General features: G+C 48.7%; 1 protein-coding gene and 1 pseudogene across 2 annotated transcripts in view; both read left to right on the forward strand.

The window, feature by feature from the left end:
• Positions 1 to 22,682, forward strand: part of LOC310748729 (HLA class II histocompatibility antigen, DR alpha chain-like) — a 196,188-nt pseudogene that overhangs the window by 67,541 nt on the left and 105,965 nt on the right. The window lies entirely within an intron of this gene.
• Positions 1,058 to 14,697, forward strand: LOC310748715 (vomeronasal type-2 receptor 26-like; the record flags this gene model as incomplete). The annotated part of the gene is made up of 3 exons (XM_083584557.1): positions 1,058 to 1,264; positions 11,613 to 11,840; positions 13,867 to 14,697. 3 exons carry the CDS (start codon positions 1,058 to 1,060, stop codon positions 14,695 to 14,697), a joined length of 1,266 nt encoding a protein of 421 aa, XP_083440683.1.

Raw genomic sequence — 22,682 nt, forward strand, 5'->3', positions numbered from 1 at the left:
TTGACAAAATAGATTTCCAGAACCACCCAAACACCAAGTTTACAGATGAACTTTTGTAAGGAAATAACTCTCTCCTTGATAGTGTACACTTCTATATGCTTCTATATGAACAACTACACCATACAAACAATGGCATGCTCAGAAAACATTTGCATATGCCTTTTTCCAAGTACGAAGGTTAAATTTTTCTTCTCTTTATATTTTCTTCTCTTCATATTGTGATCTTGGCATCTTCTTCTGTGTTGCTTTATTCCTCATTTTGAGGTTTCTGTTGCCTGCCTCTTCTGCTTTCTCCTCACCTGATCTCATGGTTTTCACCTGATCTCGTGCTTTATTCCCATTCTCCCTCTGTCTGTCCTTTCACTCCATGGATTGATAGTTGAACTTTGCAGCAAAGCTTGATCCCCACATTCACAATCATCATCATCTAATCTGACAGTCACAGATGCTGAGACATCATAGATTTTGGATTATATTCCTTGCTACACAATCTAAATAATATTGTGCAATTAAAGCAGCAGTGTTGCAATCTTCTTCTTCTTCTTTGCAAAATAAAGGGTTATATCTAACGGAGTTGTATGCAGAGTAGAAATTAATACAACTATCCTCCTGTCCAGCAGCACACAAGGAAGCAATTGCTGTTTGCTTTAGCAAGCTGTGAGGGGCCATGAATTAAAGCTCCAGTGGTCCACCTCCACATAAGAGAATAACTTATGTACATGTGTATCTTGCAGGATGTGAATGTTCTGCTCAAAATTAAACACCTGTTAGATGCTCTATTCCTAAAGCTGACTGAATACTGTCCATGAGTTTCAATTATCAACTGTTAGGAGACACAATGCATATATGTTGTAGGTGTATTTGTTTTATTTAATCTTTTGGAATCTGCCTGAAAAAGCCAGAAAATAACCCGTGTACTTAAAAAGTAGAGGAGAAGAATATCTCTGACACATAGCACAACTCTTTTAATAGTGGAGCACCAAAGTACTACCAGAATATTCCCTCCCTGGTGTTTGCTGTGAAAGAAATCAATGAGAACCCCAACATCGTACCGAATATGAGCTTGGGGTTCCACCTCTATGAGAGCTACTTAAATGCAAGGATGACTTATCAGAACACCCTGAAACTTCTGTCCACCACAGAAAGGATTGTCCCCAACTTCAAATGTGACAAGAAAAAAAATATGATAGCTGTTATTGGGGCAGTTAACTCTGACGTCTCCCTTCACATGACTACGATCTTAGGCATCTACAAGTTCCCACAGGTATAGTGAGTGTGTGGGCAGTGGAGCTTTTCTGTCCCTGGTACAATAATTCTCTTCTGGGTTCTCCATACTTTCTTTTACTTTGGTTCCCTTTTCTGAAAAAGAAGAAAGAGAGAAAAATATATAACTGAACGTAAATAGCCAGGCTTTGCTCTTTTTTTGGGGTAGAATGTCCTACACGTGTGGTGTAGTGGTTAAGAGTGGTGGACTCGTAATCTGGGGAACTGGGTTTGCGTCTCCGCTCCTCCACATGCAGCTGCTGGGTGACCTTGGGCCAGACACACTTCTCTGAAGTCTCTCACCTCACAGAGTGTTTGTTGTGGAGGAGGAAGGGAAAGGAGAATGTTAGCTCCTTTGAGACTACTTCGGGTAGTGATAAAGTGGGATATCAAATCCAAACTCTTCTTCTTCTTTTACCTGGAAAGCTAAAGAGTTCTCACTGATATTCATGGTGTCCATGTTGGGCAGGGAGCACTGAAGTCGTGGCTGTAGGGGAAGGGCTTGGATGACTGCCTGACCTCCTGTCCCTGCAGCTTTTCTGGAAGTAGAGGGGGATTGGGAAGCAGGAGGGAGGTTTGTACAGTGCCAATGCACCAGTAGGAGTTCTCCTCCTCCCAGTAAGCTGCATTTTGGTTCAGAAATGCTGCCCATCTGATTGGCTCCCAACAAAATAAAATAGATAAATTTGTATTACAATGAGAAGTGAAATCCTCTCCTGTCCCTGGATGTTTCTCATCAGAAAGGGACGTTTCTTGTCCATTTGTTGCCCACCAGCCTCAGCCACTATAGCTCAATGGCCAAGGATGACCACTTGGACTTGGAGTTCAGGAAGTTCTGGGGGGCCATAGGTTCCTCACTCATGAAATAAAACATGATGTCCAAGTGCAAAAGGGTTTCTTGACAGACAATCCATGCATAGTTCCCTTGAGCTGTCCTTCCTTCCGAAGTTGCAGAACTTGTAGGAAGATGTCAAGATCTTGTGCTCCTTTAGTGGGGTTCTTCACCTTCCCAAGTAGTTGCAGTCAATAGAAGAAAAATACCCCATGGAGAGGGGGGATGCAGAATAATCTGAATATCATCAGGCCTGTTGCAAAACTTTGTTTTATGGCAACAAGGATAAGACAGGCTGCAGTTACAGTGATGGCTGCCGAATGAATACAGATTTTAATCTCCAGAATACAGATTTTATCTGAAGAAATGTCACCTAATATAAATAAGTTTATAGGGAATTTTTTTATTACATCAGCTTCTTCATGTGGATGTGGCATATGTTGCTGTTGTTAACTTTGCTGTCTGGTCTTTGACCACAATAAAGATTGATTGATCGATCGTTCTTCCTTAGATTGCTTATTGTGCATTAGCTCCAGTGAGGAGGACCGAGTTGCAGCTCCAAACCTTCTTCCGGACGGTGCCCAATGAGAAATATCAATATGCAGGGATTGTCAAGCTGCTTCTCCATTTCCAATGGATGTGGGTCGGACTTGTTGCATCAGATGATGAAAATGGAGAGAAGTTTGTGCAAATCTTGGTGCCAATGCTTTCCCAGCATGGAGTCTGCACAGCCTTCAAGGAAAAACTACCAGGCTTGTCTCAAGGGATGGATAATTTCATTTCACTGGATCTCATGCACGCTAAGTTCTCTTTCCTGATGGCCTCAGAAGTCAACATATTGATTCTATGCGCAGAATCTCAGACCATTACAGTTGTGAAGTGGTTGAAATATTTCTTTTCATTAACTGAAGATGTTGCAGAGAATTCTGCAGGAACCGTGTGGATTTTGACAGCCCAATGGGCCTTTGCATCAGAAAAATTGCAAAGGTATTATGATATTCAAGTCTTTGATGGAGCCCTGTCTTTTGCAATTCACACAGAAAAAGTCCAGGGATTTACAGAATTCCTTCAGACCCTAAATCCCAACTCTGCAGATGGAGATGGGTTCCTCCAGGCTTTTTGGGAACAGGCATTCAACTGCTTACTTTCAGTTTCAAATAAGCCCAATGAAAGCACAGACACATGCACTGGCAAAGAGATTCTGGAGAGCCTTCCTGGGCATATTTTTGAAATGACCATGACTGGTCAAAGTTACAGTATCTATAATGCGGTTTATGCCATTGCATACACTTTGCACAAGGTTCTCTCATCCAGACCAAAACACAGAAGGACGTCAGGCAGAGGTGGACTCCATCCTCCCAAACTGCAACCTTGGCAGGTAAGATTTCATATTCAGAATAAATCTTTGCTTGGGGCTAATCTGATGGGTGATGACACACAGTCCATAGAATGAATACACACAAACACATAACCTCTTACAGCATTAAAAAAACTTATTTATTGATTTTTCACACACACACAATAACCCTTTACAGATTTTTACATAACGTAAATGTCAGAGCTACCCTAGGTCCCAGCTCACAAAGGACCAACGCTGCTTCGTTGTTAAGTATAAAAGTCTTTATTGAAGTTCAGTTTCACTTCCAGAGCCGCAGCGCGCAGCCCCACGTCTAAAGTGTCAGACCACTGATGCTCCGTCTGAGTCTCCTCCCCCTTGACACCAATTTAAGATTCTAGCCTTGCTCCACCTTCTCCGCTGCTCCTTCCTCCTCTGGGTCCGCCTGCCCGCCGGGGTTCCGCCCTTTCTAGCCTCTTCTCCCGCTGATTCCCCTGAGCCTTCTCCCTCCCTCCGGCGGGCTTTAGGAGCTGGTTCCCCATCTGGGTCTCCTGCTGTTCCGCGCGCCTGCACATTTGAACTTGGCGCGCGCGCCCAGCCAGCAGCTTTCCTCCTGACCGTTCCACTGCTGCTGTCACTGCTTCCCCCTTCGGGGGGGCTAGCTGCAACTGACCTCCCCTCCGTTGGAGGCGTGGTCAGCCCTGACTCCCTCTCTGGAGGAGACACTGCCCCTGACACATGTGACTCTTCCCCCCCACTACGCTCTGGTGGGGAAACTGGTCCCGATCCTCCACTGCTGCTTTGGGGTTCCCCTCTGGCTCCTTGTTTCTGGTGCGTCCCCCCTGGGACCCCCCTTGCCCTGACCATCGGCGCCCCCTTCTGGGAATCTTCTGATTCGCTGGAGAAGCTCATGGAATCTCTCGGGCCACTGTCATACTCCCCTACGCTGCCCTCGGATTCTTCCCCTTCACTCTCCCAATCCTCTCTCCCCAGTGCTCCTGCTCCTGATTCCCTGACATCCATCCCCCCTAGAAGCCCCCCCTTCCCCCCTCCCCCTCTTCGGGTGTGGGTTCCGGGTGCTCCAGTCCTGTGGGTGTGAGTGCGGGATACCATTCTTCCCCCCTGGTGTGTAGCCGGTCCACTGGATCCGGCCCAACCGCAACGGGCTCGTCGACGTCGATTTCCTCTGCTTCCATCTCTCTGCTGATGTGCTCGAATCCAGGATCCTCCCCCAACACGTCCATGTCCTCCCCTCCCCCGGGTACCTCTGGTGAGACTGCTTGCAAAGGTCCCCGCAGCAGCTCCCTGCGCCACCCCACCTCCGGTTGAGTGTCCCACCAATAGGAGCGGTCTGTGGCAAACCCCGAGAGAGACCCCTCCGAGGAGCTAGTGTCCGGCGTCGTCTCTTGAAAAGCTGATGAAAAACCCTGGAACGTACTGGCTGACAGTGTGGGTGTGAAGAGCCAGTCATCGAAATACTCTGCCGGCATAGGTCTGTGTGGGAAGAGTGCATGGAACTCGTCTTTAAGATAGTGCTCCTCCACGGCATAGCACGGTACCCACCTGTTAGCGCTGGCTGGGGTACCTTTCCTGGCGAGGAGGTATTCCACCCCCTCTTCCCCCCACCTCGAGTCCAAAATCTCCGTGACCTCGTTGAGTGGCGTCGCCCTCCGTGACCCCTCCCTCTTCGGAGATTCGTTAAGTGGGTCTGGCGCGTTCCCTGTCACCTGAAACCTGTGGGGTTCCCTGTAGGGTGTGAGCACTGACCTATGAAAGACTGGGTGCATTCTGGAGCCCTCCGGGAGTGTCAACCGGAAGGCCACTGGATTGATTTGCGCCGCGACCTGGTAAGGTCTCAGCTGCTTGTGCTTGAGCTTCCTCTTAGCTAGCGTCCTGGCCGGCACTGCCTGGGCTGCTAACCAGACCCAGTCCCCCACCTGGATGTCCTCCCCGACCCTCCTGTGCTTGTCTGCCTGCACTTTGTAGGCGTGTTTCGCCAGTTCCAATTGCCTTCGGAGTTGCTCGTGGACCTCCTGTAACTCTGCTGCTAAGTGCTCTGCTCCCCTTGGCTCCCCCTCCCCCTTCGTCTCTAACCCCGGGAAAGTTCTGGGATGCCGCCCATTATTGGCGAAGCACGGTGTCACTCCTGTAGACCCGTGCTTCGTGTTGTTGTAGGCAAACTCGGCCAGCGGTAGGTAGTCCACCCAGGTCGAGGGTTGTTGATTGGCGTAGCATCGCAGGTACTGCTGCATGATGGCATTGACCCTCTCCGCTTGTCCGTTGGTCTGCGGGTGTCGTGCCGACGCTAAGTCGATCTTGACGTTCAGGATGCCCAGCAGCTTCTGCCAGAAGCTCGAGATGAATTGGCGACCCCGGTCGGACAGGATGGACCGCGGCAAGCCGTGAGCTTTGAACACGTGGTCTATGAACAGCTTGGCGGTCTGTTCCGCTGTGGCCACCTTCGCGCACGGAATAAAGTGCGCCATCTTGGTGAACATGTCTACGACCACGAGCACCGCTGTTTTGCCTCGCGAGCTGGGCAGATCTGTGACAAAGTCCAGGGCCACTTTCTCCCACGGTTCGAGCGGCGTCTGTAGGGGTTCTAGTAGACCCGCCGGCTTCCTGTGTACTGGCTTGGCCCTTTGGCAGGTGTCACACCTGGAGACGTAATCCGCAACTTCTCCCCTCACCTTGGGCCACCAAAAGTCTCTGGTTACTAATTCCGCCATCTTGTCCTTGCCGAAGTGCCCAGCGCTGGGCGCGTCGTGTAGCTGCTGCAAGACTTTCGCGCGGAGGTTGTCTCCGGGCACGTAGAGAGCCCCTCTACGGATGAGCAGTCCGTCTCGTATCTGGAACTCGTCGTCCTTCGCTGTGCCTTTTCGCACCTCCTCCATCTTGGATTGTGCGAACGAATCCGTCTGCAGCGCTCGACGCACCGCGTCCAGGTCCACGGCAGCTGAAGCGCACGCCCACGCTTTCGGTGCGAAAATGTGCTTGGCCGCCACCGGCGCCGCTTCCTCGAGATACTGCGGCTTCCTGGATAGTGCATCCGCCATGACGTCGTTGTCTCCCAGGATGTATTCTATCCGGAAATCGAAATCCGCAAAGAACTCCGCCCAGCGAATGTGTCTCTGGTTCAGGAACCGCGCCGTGCGCCAGTACTCCAGGTTCTTATGGTCCGTGCGGACTTGCACTGTGTGCCTGGCTCCAACGAGGAAGTGCCGCCACGCCTTGAAAGCTGCATGAATGGCCAGCAACTCCCTGTCCCAGATGGTGTAGTTCTGTTCCGCCTTGCTGAGTTTCCTGGAGTAGAATGCACACGGCCTCCATTCCCCTTGCGGATCTTGCTGCAACAGGACGGCCCCCACCGCTCTGTCCGAGGCGTCCGTCTCAACCCTCATTGGTCTGCTGGGGTTTACATGTAGCAGCTGTTCTTCGGACACGAAGAGACGCTTGAGTCTCCGAAAGGACTGCTCCGCCTGGTCCGTCCAGGTGAACTTCTTCTTCTTGGAGCTGAGGGTGTCCGTGATGGCCGCCGTCTCCTTCGCGAACCCTTTGATGAACTTGCGATAAAAGTTGGCGAAGCCGACGAACTTCTGGACCTCCTTCCGATTGCGCGGGCTCTTCCAGTCCAACACCGCGCGGACCTTGGTGCTGTCCATGGCGAGTCCCTTGTCGGACAGCTTGTAGCCCAGGAAATCCACCTCCGTCATGTCGAACTGGCACTTCTCTAATTTGGCGTAAAGTCTGTGCTCCCGTAGCCTCTGCAGGACCTCCTTGACGTCCCTCTCGTGAGCCTCCTGCGATTCCGAGAAGACCAGGATGTCGTCCAGGAAGCAGATGCACTTCTTGTAGAGGAGTCCCGCTAATACGTGATGCATGAAAGCTTGGAAGGTATGGGAGCCATTTTGCAGACCAAAAGGCATTACGCGATATTCATAGGTGCCTAAAGGTGTAAACATGGCTGTCTTCCACTCATTGCCCTCCCGCATGCGTATAAGGTTGTACGCCCCTCGTAGATCCAACTTGGTGAAGATCCGTCCCTTCCTCACCGTCGCGAGCAGGTCGTCGATCTTGGGCATGGGGAATGCTGCGGGCTTTGTTTTGGAATTTATGATCCTGTAATCAACTATGAGCCTGCGTTGAGGCGTGTCCTACTTCTTCACGAAAAACACGGGACTGCCCCCCACTGCTTTAGATTCTTGGATGAACCCCCGCTTCAAGTTGTGATCTATGAACTCCCTGAGTTCTTGCAGTTCGTCTTCAGACATGGAATACAGTTTCCCAGTCGGCAGCGTCGCTCCCGGCAGGAGGTCAATCTTGCAGTCGTAAGGCCTGTGGGGAGGCAGGTTATCTGCTTCCCTCTCGCAGAAGACCTCCAAAAACTCCTTGTACTTGTTGGGTACCGCTTGCACCATGCCTAGGTGTAACTGCGGTTCATCCTCTTGCCCCTCCTCCTCCTGGCGGGTCTGGATGCAGTGTTCTGCGCAGTAGGAGGAGCAGAAGGTCAATTGCCGCTGGTACCATGCTAATGCCGGGCTGTGCCTATCCAGCCAACTCATACCCAACACTATGGGCGTGTCTGACAGGTGGGTGACGTTGAAGCTGATGACTTCGCGGTGGTTTCCAATTTGCATCACCATCGGTGGTGTTTGCTGTACCACCCCTCCTCCCAGTAGCTTCCTGCCATCGACCGTGACGACGTTTAGGGGCATCGTGGCTGGCATGAGTGCTATGCGATGTTGCTTGATAAAGTCCACTCCTATAAAGTCTGCGTTGCTCCCAGAGTCAATGGTCATTGGTACTTGCATGGTGTGCCCAGTGGGCAACTGGAGCGATGCGGTGAGTTGCACCACTGGTTTGGGTGGGAGGGGGTCTGTGGGCTGTAAAATCTCTGGGGACTGCTTCACTGACTTGCCTGGTTGGGCCCCAGTGGCTCTGTTTCCAACCAGGCGTCTTCTTCCCCCTGCGGCTGCTTCGGCTGCTGACTTGTTCCCTTTACTGTTGCTGAGGCTGCAGTGTGCTTCTGGAGCCTCTGGGGACACTCTTTGGCCATGTGCTGAGCACTGTCGCAGATGTAGCACTTCCTGGTCCTTCTAGGAGCCTTCGCCTTGACTGCTCCCGGTGTTTGGGCTCTGCTGGCAGTCTGAGCCCTGGCACCACCAATCTCCATCGGCTCTTCTCCCCTTCCCAAAGGAGGCATGGACAGCGCCCGCCCCGCCTCTCTGGGAAAGAAAGGGGTTGTCCTGGCTGGGCTGCTTGCCTTACGTCCTTCCAGGCGCACACCAATCGCCAACGCTCTTTGGGCAACTTCTTGGGTACTTTGTGGTCGTTCCCCTCTTGCCAGCTCATATTTCACCTCTCCACTTAGCCCCTCCCAGAACAGGTCTCTTACAGCAATAGAGTCCTTCTCCCAGCCCAGCACGTTCAGTAAGGCAAAAAGGCGTGAGTGATATTGCCTCACCGTCGCTTTCCCTTGCTGTAGTCCATGCATTTCCCTCCGAGCAACATCTACATCTACCGTAGATTTAAAGCAAGCGTCCATAGCTTTGATAAATGCATCGGAATCTTTGAGGGCGGGGTCTTCTTCGCGCCACAAATTCCGCAGCCACGCTTTTGCTTCCCCATGCAAATGAGTGATTATGAAGCCCACTTTCTCTTCCTCATCTCTAAAGTCCTTCCGAAGCAAATTGAGCGCGTAAACCACGTCAGCTCTGAAGTTAGGGTATTGCTGCAGGTTCCCATCGAAGTGGGCTACTAGGCTGCCCCCCTCTTCCCGAGGCCAACTCCCTCCGGTTTGGGTCCTGGCAGCCCCTCTTTCCCCCAACGGTCCCACCTGGTCTGCAGATCCCGGCAGAGCGCTACTGCTTCTTCTTCTCTTTTCCTGGATGCTGCTACTTCTGCGTAAAGCGTCGTCACTGCTTCTTGCAGTTCTTTCACCTGGCTCTCTGTAGCCATCTTTGCCTATCTTCGTGAGCTCGCAAAACACCAAGTCTTGCCCCTCGCTGCACCAACTCACGCTGCGAGGTTTTTATAGGAGACGGAGCATACTGTCAGAGCTACCCTAGGTCCCAGCTCACAAAGGACCAACGCTGCTTCGTTGTTAAGTATAAAAGTCTTTATTGAAGTTCAGTTTCACTTCCAGAGCCGCAGCGCGCAGCCCCACGTCTAAAGTGTCAGACCACTGATGCTCCGTCTGAGTCTCCTCCCCCTTGACACCAATTTAAGATTCTAGCCTTGCTCCACCTTCTCCGCTGCTCCTTCCTCCTCTGGGTCCGCCTGCCCGCCGGGGTTCCGCCCTTTCTAGCCTCTTCTCCCGCTGATTCCCCTGAGCCTTCTCCCTCCCTCCGGCGGGCTTTAGGAGCTGGTTCCCCATCCGGGTCTCCTGCTGTTCCGCGCGCCTGCACATTTGAACTTGGCGCGCGCCCCCAGCCAGCAGCTTTCCTCCTGACCGTTCCACTGCTGCTGTCACTGCTTCCCCCTTCGGGGGGGCTAGCTGCAACTGACCTCCCCTCCGTTGGAGGCGTGGTCAGCCCTGACTCCCTCTCTGGAGGAGACACTGCCCCTGACACATGTGACTCTTCCCCCCCACTATGCTCTGGTGGGGAAACTGGTCCCGATCCTCCACTGCTGCTTAGGGTTCCCCTCTGGCTCCTTGTTTCTGGTGCGTCCCCCCTGGGACCCCCCTTGCCCTGACCATCGGCGCCCCCTTCTGGGAATCTTCTGATTCGCTGGAGAAGCTCATGGAATCTCTCGGGCCACTGTCATACTCCCCTACGCTGCCCTCGGATTCTTCCCCTTCGCTCTCCCAATCCTCTCTCCCCAGTGCTCCTGCTCCTGATTCCCTGACAGTAAATTACTTTATCCCAGCCCCTACTTCCATGGTTTCCATGTTTTACCCTTAAATGCTGCATATTTTACGTATAATAGTCCATGTATCCATTTTAACCTATTTATGTTTTGTGGATGTTCATATTTCAAGTCATGCTCATGTTCTCATCCCAATAGTTCTTTAAATACAATAGTTCTTTAAATACTCAATAAAAGGTCTCCAGTTTTCAATGAATTTTTCACCATTTTGGTCTCTAAACTTTGCTGTTAATTTTGCTCTGACTCATACTCCATCATATTCAAAAGCCATTTTTCCTTTAACGGAATGTCTTGTTCTTTCCTTCTTTGGGCATATAATATACTTGCTGCTGTTGCTATATACCTAAATGAATTAACCAACTCTTTTGGCACATAATTATCTATAATTCCTTAGAGAAAAGCTTCGGGTTGACACAAAGTCCATAGATTGAATTCTCTCTCTCTCTCTCTCTCTCTCTCTCTCTCTCTCTCTCTCACACACACACACACACACACACACACACAAAACCTCTTACAGCATTTACCTAACATACAGTATATGGCTATTTTCAGCTGTAATTATGTAATTATCTGGTCATTTTTCTATCTTGCACCTGGCAAAGTTCATTGATTGCAGTGTTCCTACAAGTTATGCTCACATTACATATGTGATTGCAAGCTTACATTGGGGGGGGGGGAGTAAATAAATAAATGGAGAGCAGGGAAAACTCACCTTTACCTGCTCTCTATTTCTTCCCCCCCTTCTCCCCGCCCTCCCAGAAGGTCTTCCTTCCTTACCAGGCTCTCAGCAGGTTCAGGGAGGGCCCTGGGTGTGCAGCCCTCCCCCTTGCTTGCTGGGCTCTGGGAAGGAGGCATGAGGGCACTTCCCTCCCAAGGCCAGGTGAGCAAGGCAGTGCACTCCATGCCAGCCTCAGGGAAGACCACTGGGTGCATCCCAGAGGCCAGCAAAGAAGGTGCCCCCTTGCTTCCCAGGCTGTGGGGAGATCATGACAGGGCTCTGGGAGCATCCCTGGGTCCTCCTGCAACCTACCCAGAGCCTACGGTGCCCTTCTCCATCTTGTGATTCCAGGGCAGTTCCAGGGGTTCCTGTGTGCCTTTGCACATGGACCCCCAGAGCTGAACCCCCAAATACTTAAGTGCCAGATCAGCTCTACTTCCTAGTAATCCATTTGTGCTGCAAAGGTGGACCGCACCATTTTTGACTCCTTTCCATTGTGTGACATATATGGATTGATACTTTTTCCTTTCCAAAACCAATAAAGTATCTCCCTTCTTTACTTTTTAAACTTTGCCTTGTTTTATTCTGCCTAGCTTCCCTCTTTCCTGAGGAGCATCTCCTTCAACAACAGTGCTGGGGACTTTGTGTCTTTTGATGAGAATGGGGAATTGGCAGCTGGATTTGACATTATTAACTGGGTTACTTTCCCTAACCAAACCTTCTTGCGAGTAAAAGTAGGAAAGATAGAACCACAGAAATCCCACGATGTTGACTTCAGCATGGATGAAGAAGCCATCACATGGCACAAAGCATTCAATCAGGTGGGAGTGGCCTCTTGGGTTTTTCTAAAAAAGGGAACATTTTAAAATTTACATTAGTAATATAAATAAAAAGGGTAATGTATAAATTTTTCATCATTATTAAGCAAAATGGTTCTGTAGAACCCATATGCAGCAAATTCTTTCCCCATCATTTATGATGTGAGAAGTAGATCTTACACAGAGGAAAAATATAATTTCTGCTTCGCTCCCAATATTTATATTACAATTTATTTATGCATACACCACCTTTCTGGAATTACATGAATCTGCCAAGTGATCTCGTCTCTTTGGTTCAAACTGTGTTCTTTACCATGCAAAAGGGAGCTTCCTCTTCTCCTCTCTTTCTGGCTAGGTGCTGCCCCTTGGTTTGTGCAATGATCGGTGCCAGCCAGGCTACAGCCGGAAAAAGAAGGAGGGGCGGCCATTTTGTTGCTATGACTGTGCTTCATGTCCAGATGGGATGATTTCAAATCAAACAGGTAGGAGACATCAGCTGCACTTTTATAAAATGCTTCCTAGTCTGTTTCAACAGTTCCCCCTTATTAACAGTTTAGTGCTCCTGAACAGAACAGCAGTTGCACTCAGATCTGGAAGAAAGAAGACTGACACAGGGAGTTGGGCAAACGAGAGCCACAACTTTAACCTTGACAAAGTAGATCTGTGGAAATAGGTGTGGATCATGTCCAGTGTTCTCTGCCTGCTCCCCACCTGCCACAGCTTGTGGAATCAGTGAAAACTTGCCTAAACCTCCATCCCCATAGTTTCAGGGCTGGGAGTCAGAAAAAGGAACAAATGTCTATATGTCAGCCCCCGAGCTGCTCAATACTATTCAGTGAATCTCATCTTACTATTTTGCACAGTGTATCACTAAGAATGATGTTTATAGACGCTGAAAAAGCTTTTGATAATGTTTCTTGGGATTTCATCTCTGATACTTGTTTGCAATTAATTAATGGCTCAGAATTGTTGTTTGGGGGCAGGAGCAATATTTATTTCAAAGAAAAATTAAAAGGCCTTTGGAGAGTTGGGCAAACTAGAGCCACAACTTTAACCTTGACAAAGTAGATCTATGGAAATAGGTGTGGATCATGTCCAGTGTTTTCTGCCTGCTCCCCTTCTGCCACAGCTTGCTTAACCCTCCATCCCCATAGTTTTAGGGCTGAGAGCCAGAAACACAAAATCAAATTCTGCTGCTCCAAGATATCATGGTGGGCCTCTCACTTTTCAGCAGAGATGACAGTTTGCTTTTTCAATGGCACCATATTAACAGTCGTCAATACTTTGCTTCCAAAATTCCTGGTGATTTGATTGATACCACCTATATGGTTTATGGGTTTATGGGGAAAATACCCATTTCATTTTACTGGTTTCCACTTATCTCTGATAAAGGTAAAGGTAAAGGTACCCCTGCCCGTACGGGCCAGTCTTGACAGACTCTAGGGTTGTGCGCTCATCTCACTCTAAAGGCCGGGAGGCAGAGCTGTCCGCAGACACTTCCGGGTCACGTGGCCAGCCTTACAAGCTGCATCTGGCGAGCCAGCGCAGCACACGGAAAGCCGTTTACCTTCCCGCTGGTAAGCGGTCCCTATTTATCTACTTGCACCCGAGGGTGCTTTCGAACTGCTAGGTTGGCAGGCGCTGGGACCGAACGACGGGAGCGCACCCCGCCGCGGGGATTCGAACCGCCGACCTTTCGATCGGCAAGTCCTAGGCGCTGAGGCTTTAACCCACAGCGCCACCCACGTCCCCTACCTTATCTCTGATACTTGTTTGCAATTAATTAATGGCTCAGAATTGTGTTTTGGGGGCAGGAGCAATATTTCTTTCAAAGGAGATTTGAAAGGCCATTGGAGATGGAGGAATCCATTTCGTCACAAAGAATGAAACTTGCCTGAAGAAAAAGGTTGCCTTTTTTTGTGGGAACTCATATATCATTCATTTGACTTTTTTTTTAGATTTGGATTATTGTTTCGAATGCCAAGAAGGTCAATTTCCAAACCACAACAGAGATCAATGCATTCCCAAGAGACAAAATTTCCTTTCCTACGCTGAGCCTTTGGGATTCACATTAGCTGCCTTGGCTCTGCTCTTCACTCTGGTCACAGCCTTGGTCCTTGGCGTCTTCTCTAAGAACAGGGACACTCCCATTGTCAAAGCCAACAACCGGGACCTCACCTACACTCTGCTCCTTGCCCTCTTGCTCTGCTTCCTCTGCTCCTTGCTCTTCATTGGCCAGCCTCACCCAGTGAGCTGCTCTTTACGACAAACGGCCTTTAGCATCATCTTCTCCATTGCGGTGTCTTGTGTCTTGGCCAAAACCATCACGGTGGTTCTGGCCTTCATGGCCACCAAGCCAGGATCCAGGGTGAGGAAATGGGTGGGGAAATCTCTGGCCAACTCTCTTCTTCTGGGTTGCTGCTCACTTCAAGCCAGTATTTGTGCTGTTTGGCTCTGTACGGCTCCTCCCTTCCCAGATGTGGACATGAATTCTCTGGCGGAGGAAATCATCGTGGAATGCAACGAAGGCTCTGCCCCCATGTTTTATTGTGTCCTGGGGTACCTGGGATTCCTGGCCATTGTCAGCTTCATGGTGGCTTTCCTGGCCAGGAAGTTGCCAGACAGTTTCAACGAAGCCAAGTTCATCACTTTCAGCATGTTGGTGTTCTGCAGCGTTTGGCTTTCCTTTGTTCCCTCTTATCTGAGCACCAAAGGAAAGCAGATGGTGGCTGTGGAGATCTTCTGCATCTTGGCCTCCAGTGCAGGCTTGCTCGCTTGCATCTTCTTCCCCAAATTGTACATAATCATTCTGAGGCCCGACTTGAACAGCAAAGACCACTTGATTCTGAGGAGCAAATAAGAGTCAACCTTCGTTGATGCCTTTAATTGGTGCATTATTAGAAATTTCACCATTTATTGGAAGAAAACCCACGAAGAACAACATGCACCAAAACTATAGTTCACCCCCCCTCAGAAGTCACATGTAGATGTGGAACAACATTGGGGATAGATTTGAACTCTGCAGAGCCCCATATGGAAGGCTCCCTAGGGCCAAGTGATGCTCCCTAAGCATCACCCTCTCAAAACGACCATCCAAGTTGGACTCGGAACTACTAGGAAACAATGCTGCTCACCCCCAACTGAGTCTGCTGAACAAGGATCCCATAGTTGATAGTATTGAAAAGGTAAAAAGGATAGAACTGGGACACATTAACCCCATCTCTCTCCTAACGTAGCTTATCATAGAAAGCCACAAATGCAGTTTCCATGCCTAAATTGGGCCTGAACCCAGACTTAAAGGGCTCTAGAAAATTGTTTTCATGGCTCTGCCTATCACCACTGTCTCAGGAACCTTCCCCAAGAAGGGCAGATGAGTGACTGGCCAGTCATTCCTTAAGGTTTTCAAGGGAGTGTTTCTTAGGAAGTGGTCTTATCACTGCCTCATCTAAGCAGGCAGGGGCCGTCCCCTTGCACAAGGAGGCCTTAATTGTTGCAGAGAAGTGATATTGAGCAGCTTGGAAGTTAAATCTTATGTAAGACTGACACCTTTTAGGAATTGTTCATATGTTCCTTTAATGTTCAGAAGCATTACTTGCAGAAGGGATGATAGAGGAATAATATATTGAAACACATTCTCAAAATGTAAGTTTATCGAAGCATAGGCTCAGCTTCACTTAGAAAAAACACAGCTTCTTGCTTTAAACCCAACCGTGTGTCTCTCCCTCCTCCAATTATGCTCTCGGCCTGTACGGATAGAGGCCATGCAGCTATTTGAAGAAATCCACTTTCAATTTCTGTCCTTCTCTCTGTTTCACTTCAGAGACTTCACTCACCGCTGCTCTGCTCTCTCTCTGTTCATTGGGAGAAGGAGCATCAAGAGTGTTTCTTCTCAATAGTGTCCAGAGAAGATCCCAAGACTTCTCTCCCAGCTGTGTCCATTGCTCAGCCATCTTCCTGCGCTCTCTCATCACAGGGAAGTCACTCACACCAAAGGGAGTCTGTGACTTGGTGCTTCTCATGTGACAAGTTAACCAATCACACGAGAGCCACTTGAGAACCTACTAGAATTGGCTGTTTAACCAATCAAAACTCAAAGTGCTTTTTGTAACCACACAGCAATAGATATTTGAAAATTCCTATCTTAGCATATGAAACCCCTATGCCAAACATTAATCCCCCCTCCTGGCCCAGCTGGCTGTCCTCTCCTTGCTTGTTTTGTCAGCCAGTAGAGGCAAGGGGCAAATAGAAATGGAACACAAAACTCACTGTTCTAGGTAAATGTAACTGTTATTGGAAAACACAACTGTGTAAAGTGTAACTGTATAAAGCATGAAACCACTGAAAGGGCAACTGCAATAACTAGGCTGGAAAATGTAAAAACAGTAATAACCAGAATGTATCCTTTCTGCGATAGGATTGCAATCTGTCAGCTTTGACAAATTTGACAGATATGCAGTGCCACCTACTGGGTCTACAGCAAAAGCCACCCATTCAACTGCTTTATTGAATGGTTCATTGTGAAAACAGTGCAGGCCATTCCGAAAGTATCGGCAGTTCATTCAAATATATGTCTGCTGTATTTTTTCAAAAGACTAATTATTTTTTCGGTACAAACAACAACTGCAAAAGACACATACAACAAAAACCGCAATAACAATAATAACACAATATGACAATTCAGATTTGAATACTCTGATATACCCATGACTACACCTTTTTTAACAATGTCTGCTGTATTATCACAACTACAGGAACTAGCAGGGAACGCCTGGCTCCTTGGTTTTTCTTTCTTCTCTGAAGGAGTCACCACAGGCACGTCCATCAGGTCTGTCCCTGAAATCACAACACAACACAAAACCCACCATTCCTCTGGGAGCCAGCTTTCTGTTCTTCATGGAGCTGGGAAGGTTCATAAGAACCCAGGTTACTTGCTTAGGAGTGGGTGTCCCTCAGTGGGGGTTTCTGGTTCTGACTCTTGTTCTGGGAATGCCGGCTATGATGGGGCCATTTAGCCAGGTTCCGCCAGCCTGCTGAATCATGGCTCTGGCTCCTGTGGCTGCTCAGCCTCAGGGGTCACCGCTGGGCTTACTGGTTCTGCCTCCCTTGCCTGTTCCTCCTGCTCTACGGGCCTCACCTCCCAGCTGTCCCCTTGGGATCCCTCTGTCCAGCCCTCCTCCTGGTTTTCCCCTGGGAATCGTCGCCTGGTTGATCACAGTGGCGGCGCCAGCATTGCCCTCCCTCCCTCAGCACCCCTGTGGTCTGTCACCCTGGTGACTGTGGTGGGTCACCGGGCCCGCCTCAAAGTTTTTTGCATACACTGGGTCCCTGGCCCAGAAGGTCCAGGGGTCCCTGCTTATCCCCACCGCTGCCTCATCCTGAGCTCTGTCAGGGTGAAGGTGGTCCAGTCTTGTTGTGACGCGCCGGCCCATCAGTAGTTTTGCTGGGCTCCGGCCAGTCATTGTGCTGAGGGTGCTGTGCTGGGCTAGAAGAAATGTGGTGAGGCTGGTGGACCAGTGTATACTGGTAGCCAGCGAGGAAAATCGACCACCTGAGGTTGCAGGGTGACAGTAGTTGAGGGGTCTGCTTTTCGGGGCCAACAGGCCGAGCAGCGGCTTGTGGTCGGTCACCACAGTAAAGGGCCGCCCATACAAGAAATTGTGAAATTTCTTTGCTCCCTTCACGATTGCCAGGCCCTCTTTGTCTATTTGTGAGTAGTTCCTCTCAGCTGCGGAGAGGGTCTGAGAAAAGTAAGCCACTGACCCCTCTCTCCCTTCCGGGAGTTCGTGCCCCAGGACGCCACCGACGCCGTAGAATGAGGCATCACATGCCAGCACCACCGGCAGCCTCTCGTCAAAGTGTGCAAGGACTGAGTTCCAGATGAGCAAGTCTTTGACTGCTTGGAACGCGGCCTCCTGGTACTGCCCCCACACCCATGGGGCCCGTTTGTCTAACAGTCTGTGTAGGGGCTCCGCTACCGCCACCTTATGAGGTAAGAAGGCATGGTAAAAGAAGGCCTGGAGTTTGGCCTTACCCTTAAGTGCTGGAGCATCCCAAATACCCCGCACCTTGTCCCCGGTCGGGTGGATCCTGTCTGCGTCCACCATAAATCTCAGAAAGTCCACCTGTGGCACTCCTAGCAGACACTAGCTCACCCCGCCGCGGGGATTTGAACCGCCGACCATTTGATCAGCAAGTCCTAGGCACTGAGGTTTTACCCACAGCGCCACCCGCGTCCCCTATATTCCTTGCTACACAATCTAAATAATATTGTGCAATTAAAGCAGCAGTGTTGCAAACTTCTTCTTCTTCTTTGCAAAATAAAGGGTTATATCTAACGGAGTTGTATGCAGAGTAGAAATTAATACAACTATCCTCCTGTCCAGCAGCACACAAGGAAGCAATTGCTGTTTCCTTTAGCAAGCTGTGAGGGGCCATGAATTAAAGCTCCAGTGGTCCACCTCCACATAAGAGAATAACTTATGTACATGTGTATCTTGCAGGATGTGAATGTTCTCCTCAAAATTAAACACCTGTTAGATGCTCTATTCCTAAAGCTGACTGAATACTGTCCATGAATTTCAATTATCAACTGTTAGGAGACACAATGCATATGTGTTGTTTGTGTATTTGTTTTATTTAATCTTTTGGAATCTGCCTGAAAAAGCCAGAAATTAACCTGTGTACTTAAAAAGTAGAGGAGAAGAATATCTCTGACACATGGCACAACTATTTTATTAGTGGAGCACCAAAGTACTACCAGAATATTCTCTCCCTGGTTTTTGCTGTGAAAGAAATCAATGAGAACCCCAACATCGTACCGAATATGAGTTTTGGATTCCACCTCTATGAGAGCTACTTAAATGTAAGGATGACTTGTCAGAACACTCTGAAACTTCTGTCCACCACAGAAAGAATTGTCCCCAATTTCAAATGTGACAAGAAAAGAAACATGATAGCTGTTATTGGGGCAGTTAACTCTGACGTCTCCCTTCACATGACTACGATCTTAGGCATCTACAAGATCCCACAGGTATAGTGAGTGTGTGGGCAGTGGAGCCTTTCTGCCTCTGTTACAATAATTCTCTTCTGGGTTCTGCATACTTTGGTTCCCTTTTTCGAAAGAGAAGAAAGAGAGAAAAATATATAACTGAAAGTAAATAGTCAGGCTTTGCTCTCTTTTTTTGGTAGAACGTCCTACCTGGAAAGATAAAGAATTCTCACTGATATTCATGGTGTCCATGTTGGGCAGGGAGCCCTGAAGTCGTGGCTGTAGGAGAAGGGCTTGGATGACTGCCTGACCTCCTGTCACTTGTGTCCCTGCAGCTTGTCTGGAAGTAGAGGGGAATTAGGCAGCGGGAGGGAAGTACAGTGCCAGTGCACCAGTAGGAGTTCTCCTCCCAGTAAGCTGCATTTTGGTTCACAAATTGTTTCAGAAATTGTGAACTAGGAATAATAATATTATTATTCCCAACAAAATAAAACAGGTAAATTTGTACAAAATTTTGAAATGAATTTCTCTCCTGTTCCTGGAATTGTCTCATCAGAAATGGCTGTTGCTAGTTCATTTGTTGCTCACTAGCCTCAGCCACTATAGCTCAATGGTCAAGGATGACCACTTGGACTTGGAGTTCAGGAAGTTCTGGGGGGGGGCATAAGTTCCTCACTCATGAAATAAAACATGATGTGCAAAAGGGTTTCTGGACAGACAATCCACCCACACTTTCATTGAGCTTTATTTCCTTCCTGTGTGGTGTAGTGGTTAAGAGCGGTAGTCTCATAATCTGGGGAACCGGGTTCGCGTCTCCGCTCCTCCACATGCAGCTGCTGGGTGACCTTGGACCCATCACACTACTTTGAAGTCTCTTAGCCCCACTCACCTCACAGAGTGTTTGTTGTGGGGGAGGAAGGGAAAAGAGAATGTTAGCCACTTTGAGACTCCTTAAAGGGAGTGAAAGGCGGGATATAAAATCCAAACTCTTCTTCTTCTTCTTCTTCCTTCCAAAGTTGCAGAACTTGCAGGAAGATGTCAAGATCTTGTGCTCCTTTAGTGGGGTTCTTCATCTTCCCAAGTAGTTGCAGTCAAGATAGGCAAAATACCCCATGGAGAGGGGGGATGCAAAATAATCTGAATATCAACAGGCCTGTTGCAAAACTCTGTTTTATGGCAACAAGGATAAGACAGGCTGCAGTTACAGTGATGGCTGCCGAATGAATACAGATTATTGTGCATTAGCTCCAGTGAGGAGGACCGAGTTGCAGCTCCAAACCTTCTTCCGGACGGTGCCCAATGAGAAATATCAATATGCAGGGATTGTCAAGCTGCTTCTTCATTTCCAATGGACGTGGGTCGGACTTGTTGCTTCAGATGATGAGAATGGAGAGAAGTTTATGGAAATCTTGGTGCCAATGCTTTCCCAGCATGGAGTCTGCACAGCCTTCAAGGAAAAACTACCAGGCTTGTCTCAAGGGTTAGATAATTTCAGTTCACTGGAACTCATTAGCGCTAAGTCCTCCATCCTGATGGACTCAAAAGTCAGTATATTAGTTCTATGTGCAGAATCTCAGACCATTACAGTTGTGAAATTGATGATTAATTTTTCTTCATTAGATGAAGATATTGCGGAGAATTCTAAAGGCAGAGTGTGGATTTTGACAGCCCAATGGGCCTTCGCATCAGAAAAATTACAAAGGTATTACGACATTCAAGCCTTTGATGGTGCCCTGTCTTTTGCAATTCACACAGAAAAAGTCCGGGGATTTACAGAATTCCTTCAGACCCTAAACCCCAACTCTCCAAATGGAGATGGGTTCCTCCAGGCTTTTTGGGAAATGGCATTCAACTGCTTCTTTTCTGTTTCCAATGAGCCCAATGAAAGCAGAGACACATGCACTGGGAAAGAGAGTCTGGAGAGCCTTCCTGGGCACATTTTTGAAATGACCATAACTGGTCAAAGTTACAGTATCTATAATGCGGTTTATGCCATTGCATATACTTTGCACAAGGTTCTCTCATCCAGACCAAAACACAGAAGGACGTCAGGCAGAGGTGGACTCCATCCTCCCAAACTGCAACCTTGGCAGGTAAGATTTCATATTCAGAATAACCTTTGCTTGGGGCTAATCTAACAGGTGATGACACAATGTCCGTAGACTGAATACACACACAAACACAACCTCTTGCAGCATTTACCTAACATATATGGCTATTTTCAGTTGTTTTCAGTGTTTCATTGTTTTCAGATGTAATTATCTGGTCATTTTTCTATCTTGCACCTAGCAAAGTTCATTGATTGTAGTGTTTTTACAAGTTATGCTCACATTACATATGTGATTGCAAGCTTACATTGGGGGGGGGAGTAAATAAATAAACGGAGAGCAGGGAAAACTCACCTTTACCTGCTCTCTATTTCTCCCCCCCTTCCCCCTGCCCTCCCAGAAGGTCTTCCTTTCTTACCAGGCTCTCAGCAGGTCCAGGGAGGGTCCTGGGTGTGCAGCCCTCCCCCTTGCTTGCTGGGCTCTGGGAAGGAGGCATGAGGGCACTTCCCTCCCAAGGCCAGGTGAGCAAGGCAGTGCACTCCATGCCAGCCTCAGGGAAGGAGACACAAGGCCACTGGGTGCGTCCCAGACGCCAGCAAAGATGGTGCCCCCTTGCTTCCCAGGCTGTGGGGAGGTCATGACAGGGCTCTGGGAGCATCCCTGGGTCCTCCTGCAAGCTTCCCAGAGCCTATGTAGAATCTCTCTGCGTGGAGGGCAGTTCAAATGGTTCCTGACTTTGCCCAATTTTGCCTTTGCACATGGACCCCCAGAGCTGAACCCCCAAATACTTAAGTGCCATTTTTGACTCCTTTCCATTGTGTGACATAAATTGATTGATACTTTTTCCTTTCCAAAACCAATAAAGTATCTCCCTTCTTTACTTTTTAAACTTTGCCTTGTTTTATTCTGCCTAGCTACCCTCTTTCCTGAGGAGCATCTCCTTCAACAACAGTGCTGGGGATTTTGTGTCTTTTGATGAGAATGGGGAATTGGCAGCTGGATTTGATGTTCTGAACTGGGTAACTTTCCCCAACCAAACCTTCCTGCGAGTGAAAGTAGGAAAGACAGAACCACAGGAATCGCACTATGTGGACTTCAGCGTGGATGAAGAAGCCATCACATGGCACAAAACATTCAATCAGGTGGGAGTGGACTCTTGGTTTTTTTAAAAAAGTGAACATTTTAAAATTTACATTAGTAATATAAATAAAAAGGGTAATGTATAAATTCTTCAACATTATTAAGCAAAATGATTCTGTAGAACCAATATGCAGCAAATTCTTTTACCATCATTTATGATGTGAGTAGATCTTTTCTTCTTCAGAGTTCTGGTATAAAAGTATAAAATGGCAATACCAGATTGCCTTCTGTAATGGCTTTAGGGGTTGCTTGTGCGTAAATAGCCGCCGCTCTGGGCTAGGTTGGCTGGTTAAACCATTTCTCGCTGGACAGCCATCCACTCCGTGGCTGTTCAGTCACTGGCAGAATCCGTCAGTGGGCGTTTCTTAAACCTTTTCCAACATAAAAGTTGTTTGACGCCCAGTCTCCTCCTACTCTCCCTGCGCGGAAGTCTTCTGCGCAGGGAGGGCGTGGGTAGTGGAGGACCTGTGCTCTCCCCGCTGCTGTCCAGTGAAGAGTCCCGGAGCCTGCTCTCTGCTTCCCCCATTGGCCCCCCTCTATCCCTGGTGTTGCGCTGATTTTCTTCCCCAACAGGAGATCTGCCTCTCTCCCTGCTTGGCCCCTCTCCAGCATCATTGTGGAGCCTCGCCTCCTCCTCTAGTTCCGATGGCAGTTCCCTGACACCTTCTA

The sequence above is a fragment of the Podarcis filfolensis genome (assembly GCF_964270895.1).
Source record: "Podarcis filfolensis genome assembly, chromosome: 14".
NCBI lineage: Eukaryota > Metazoa > Chordata > Lepidosauria > Squamata > Lacertidae > Podarcis > Podarcis filfolensis.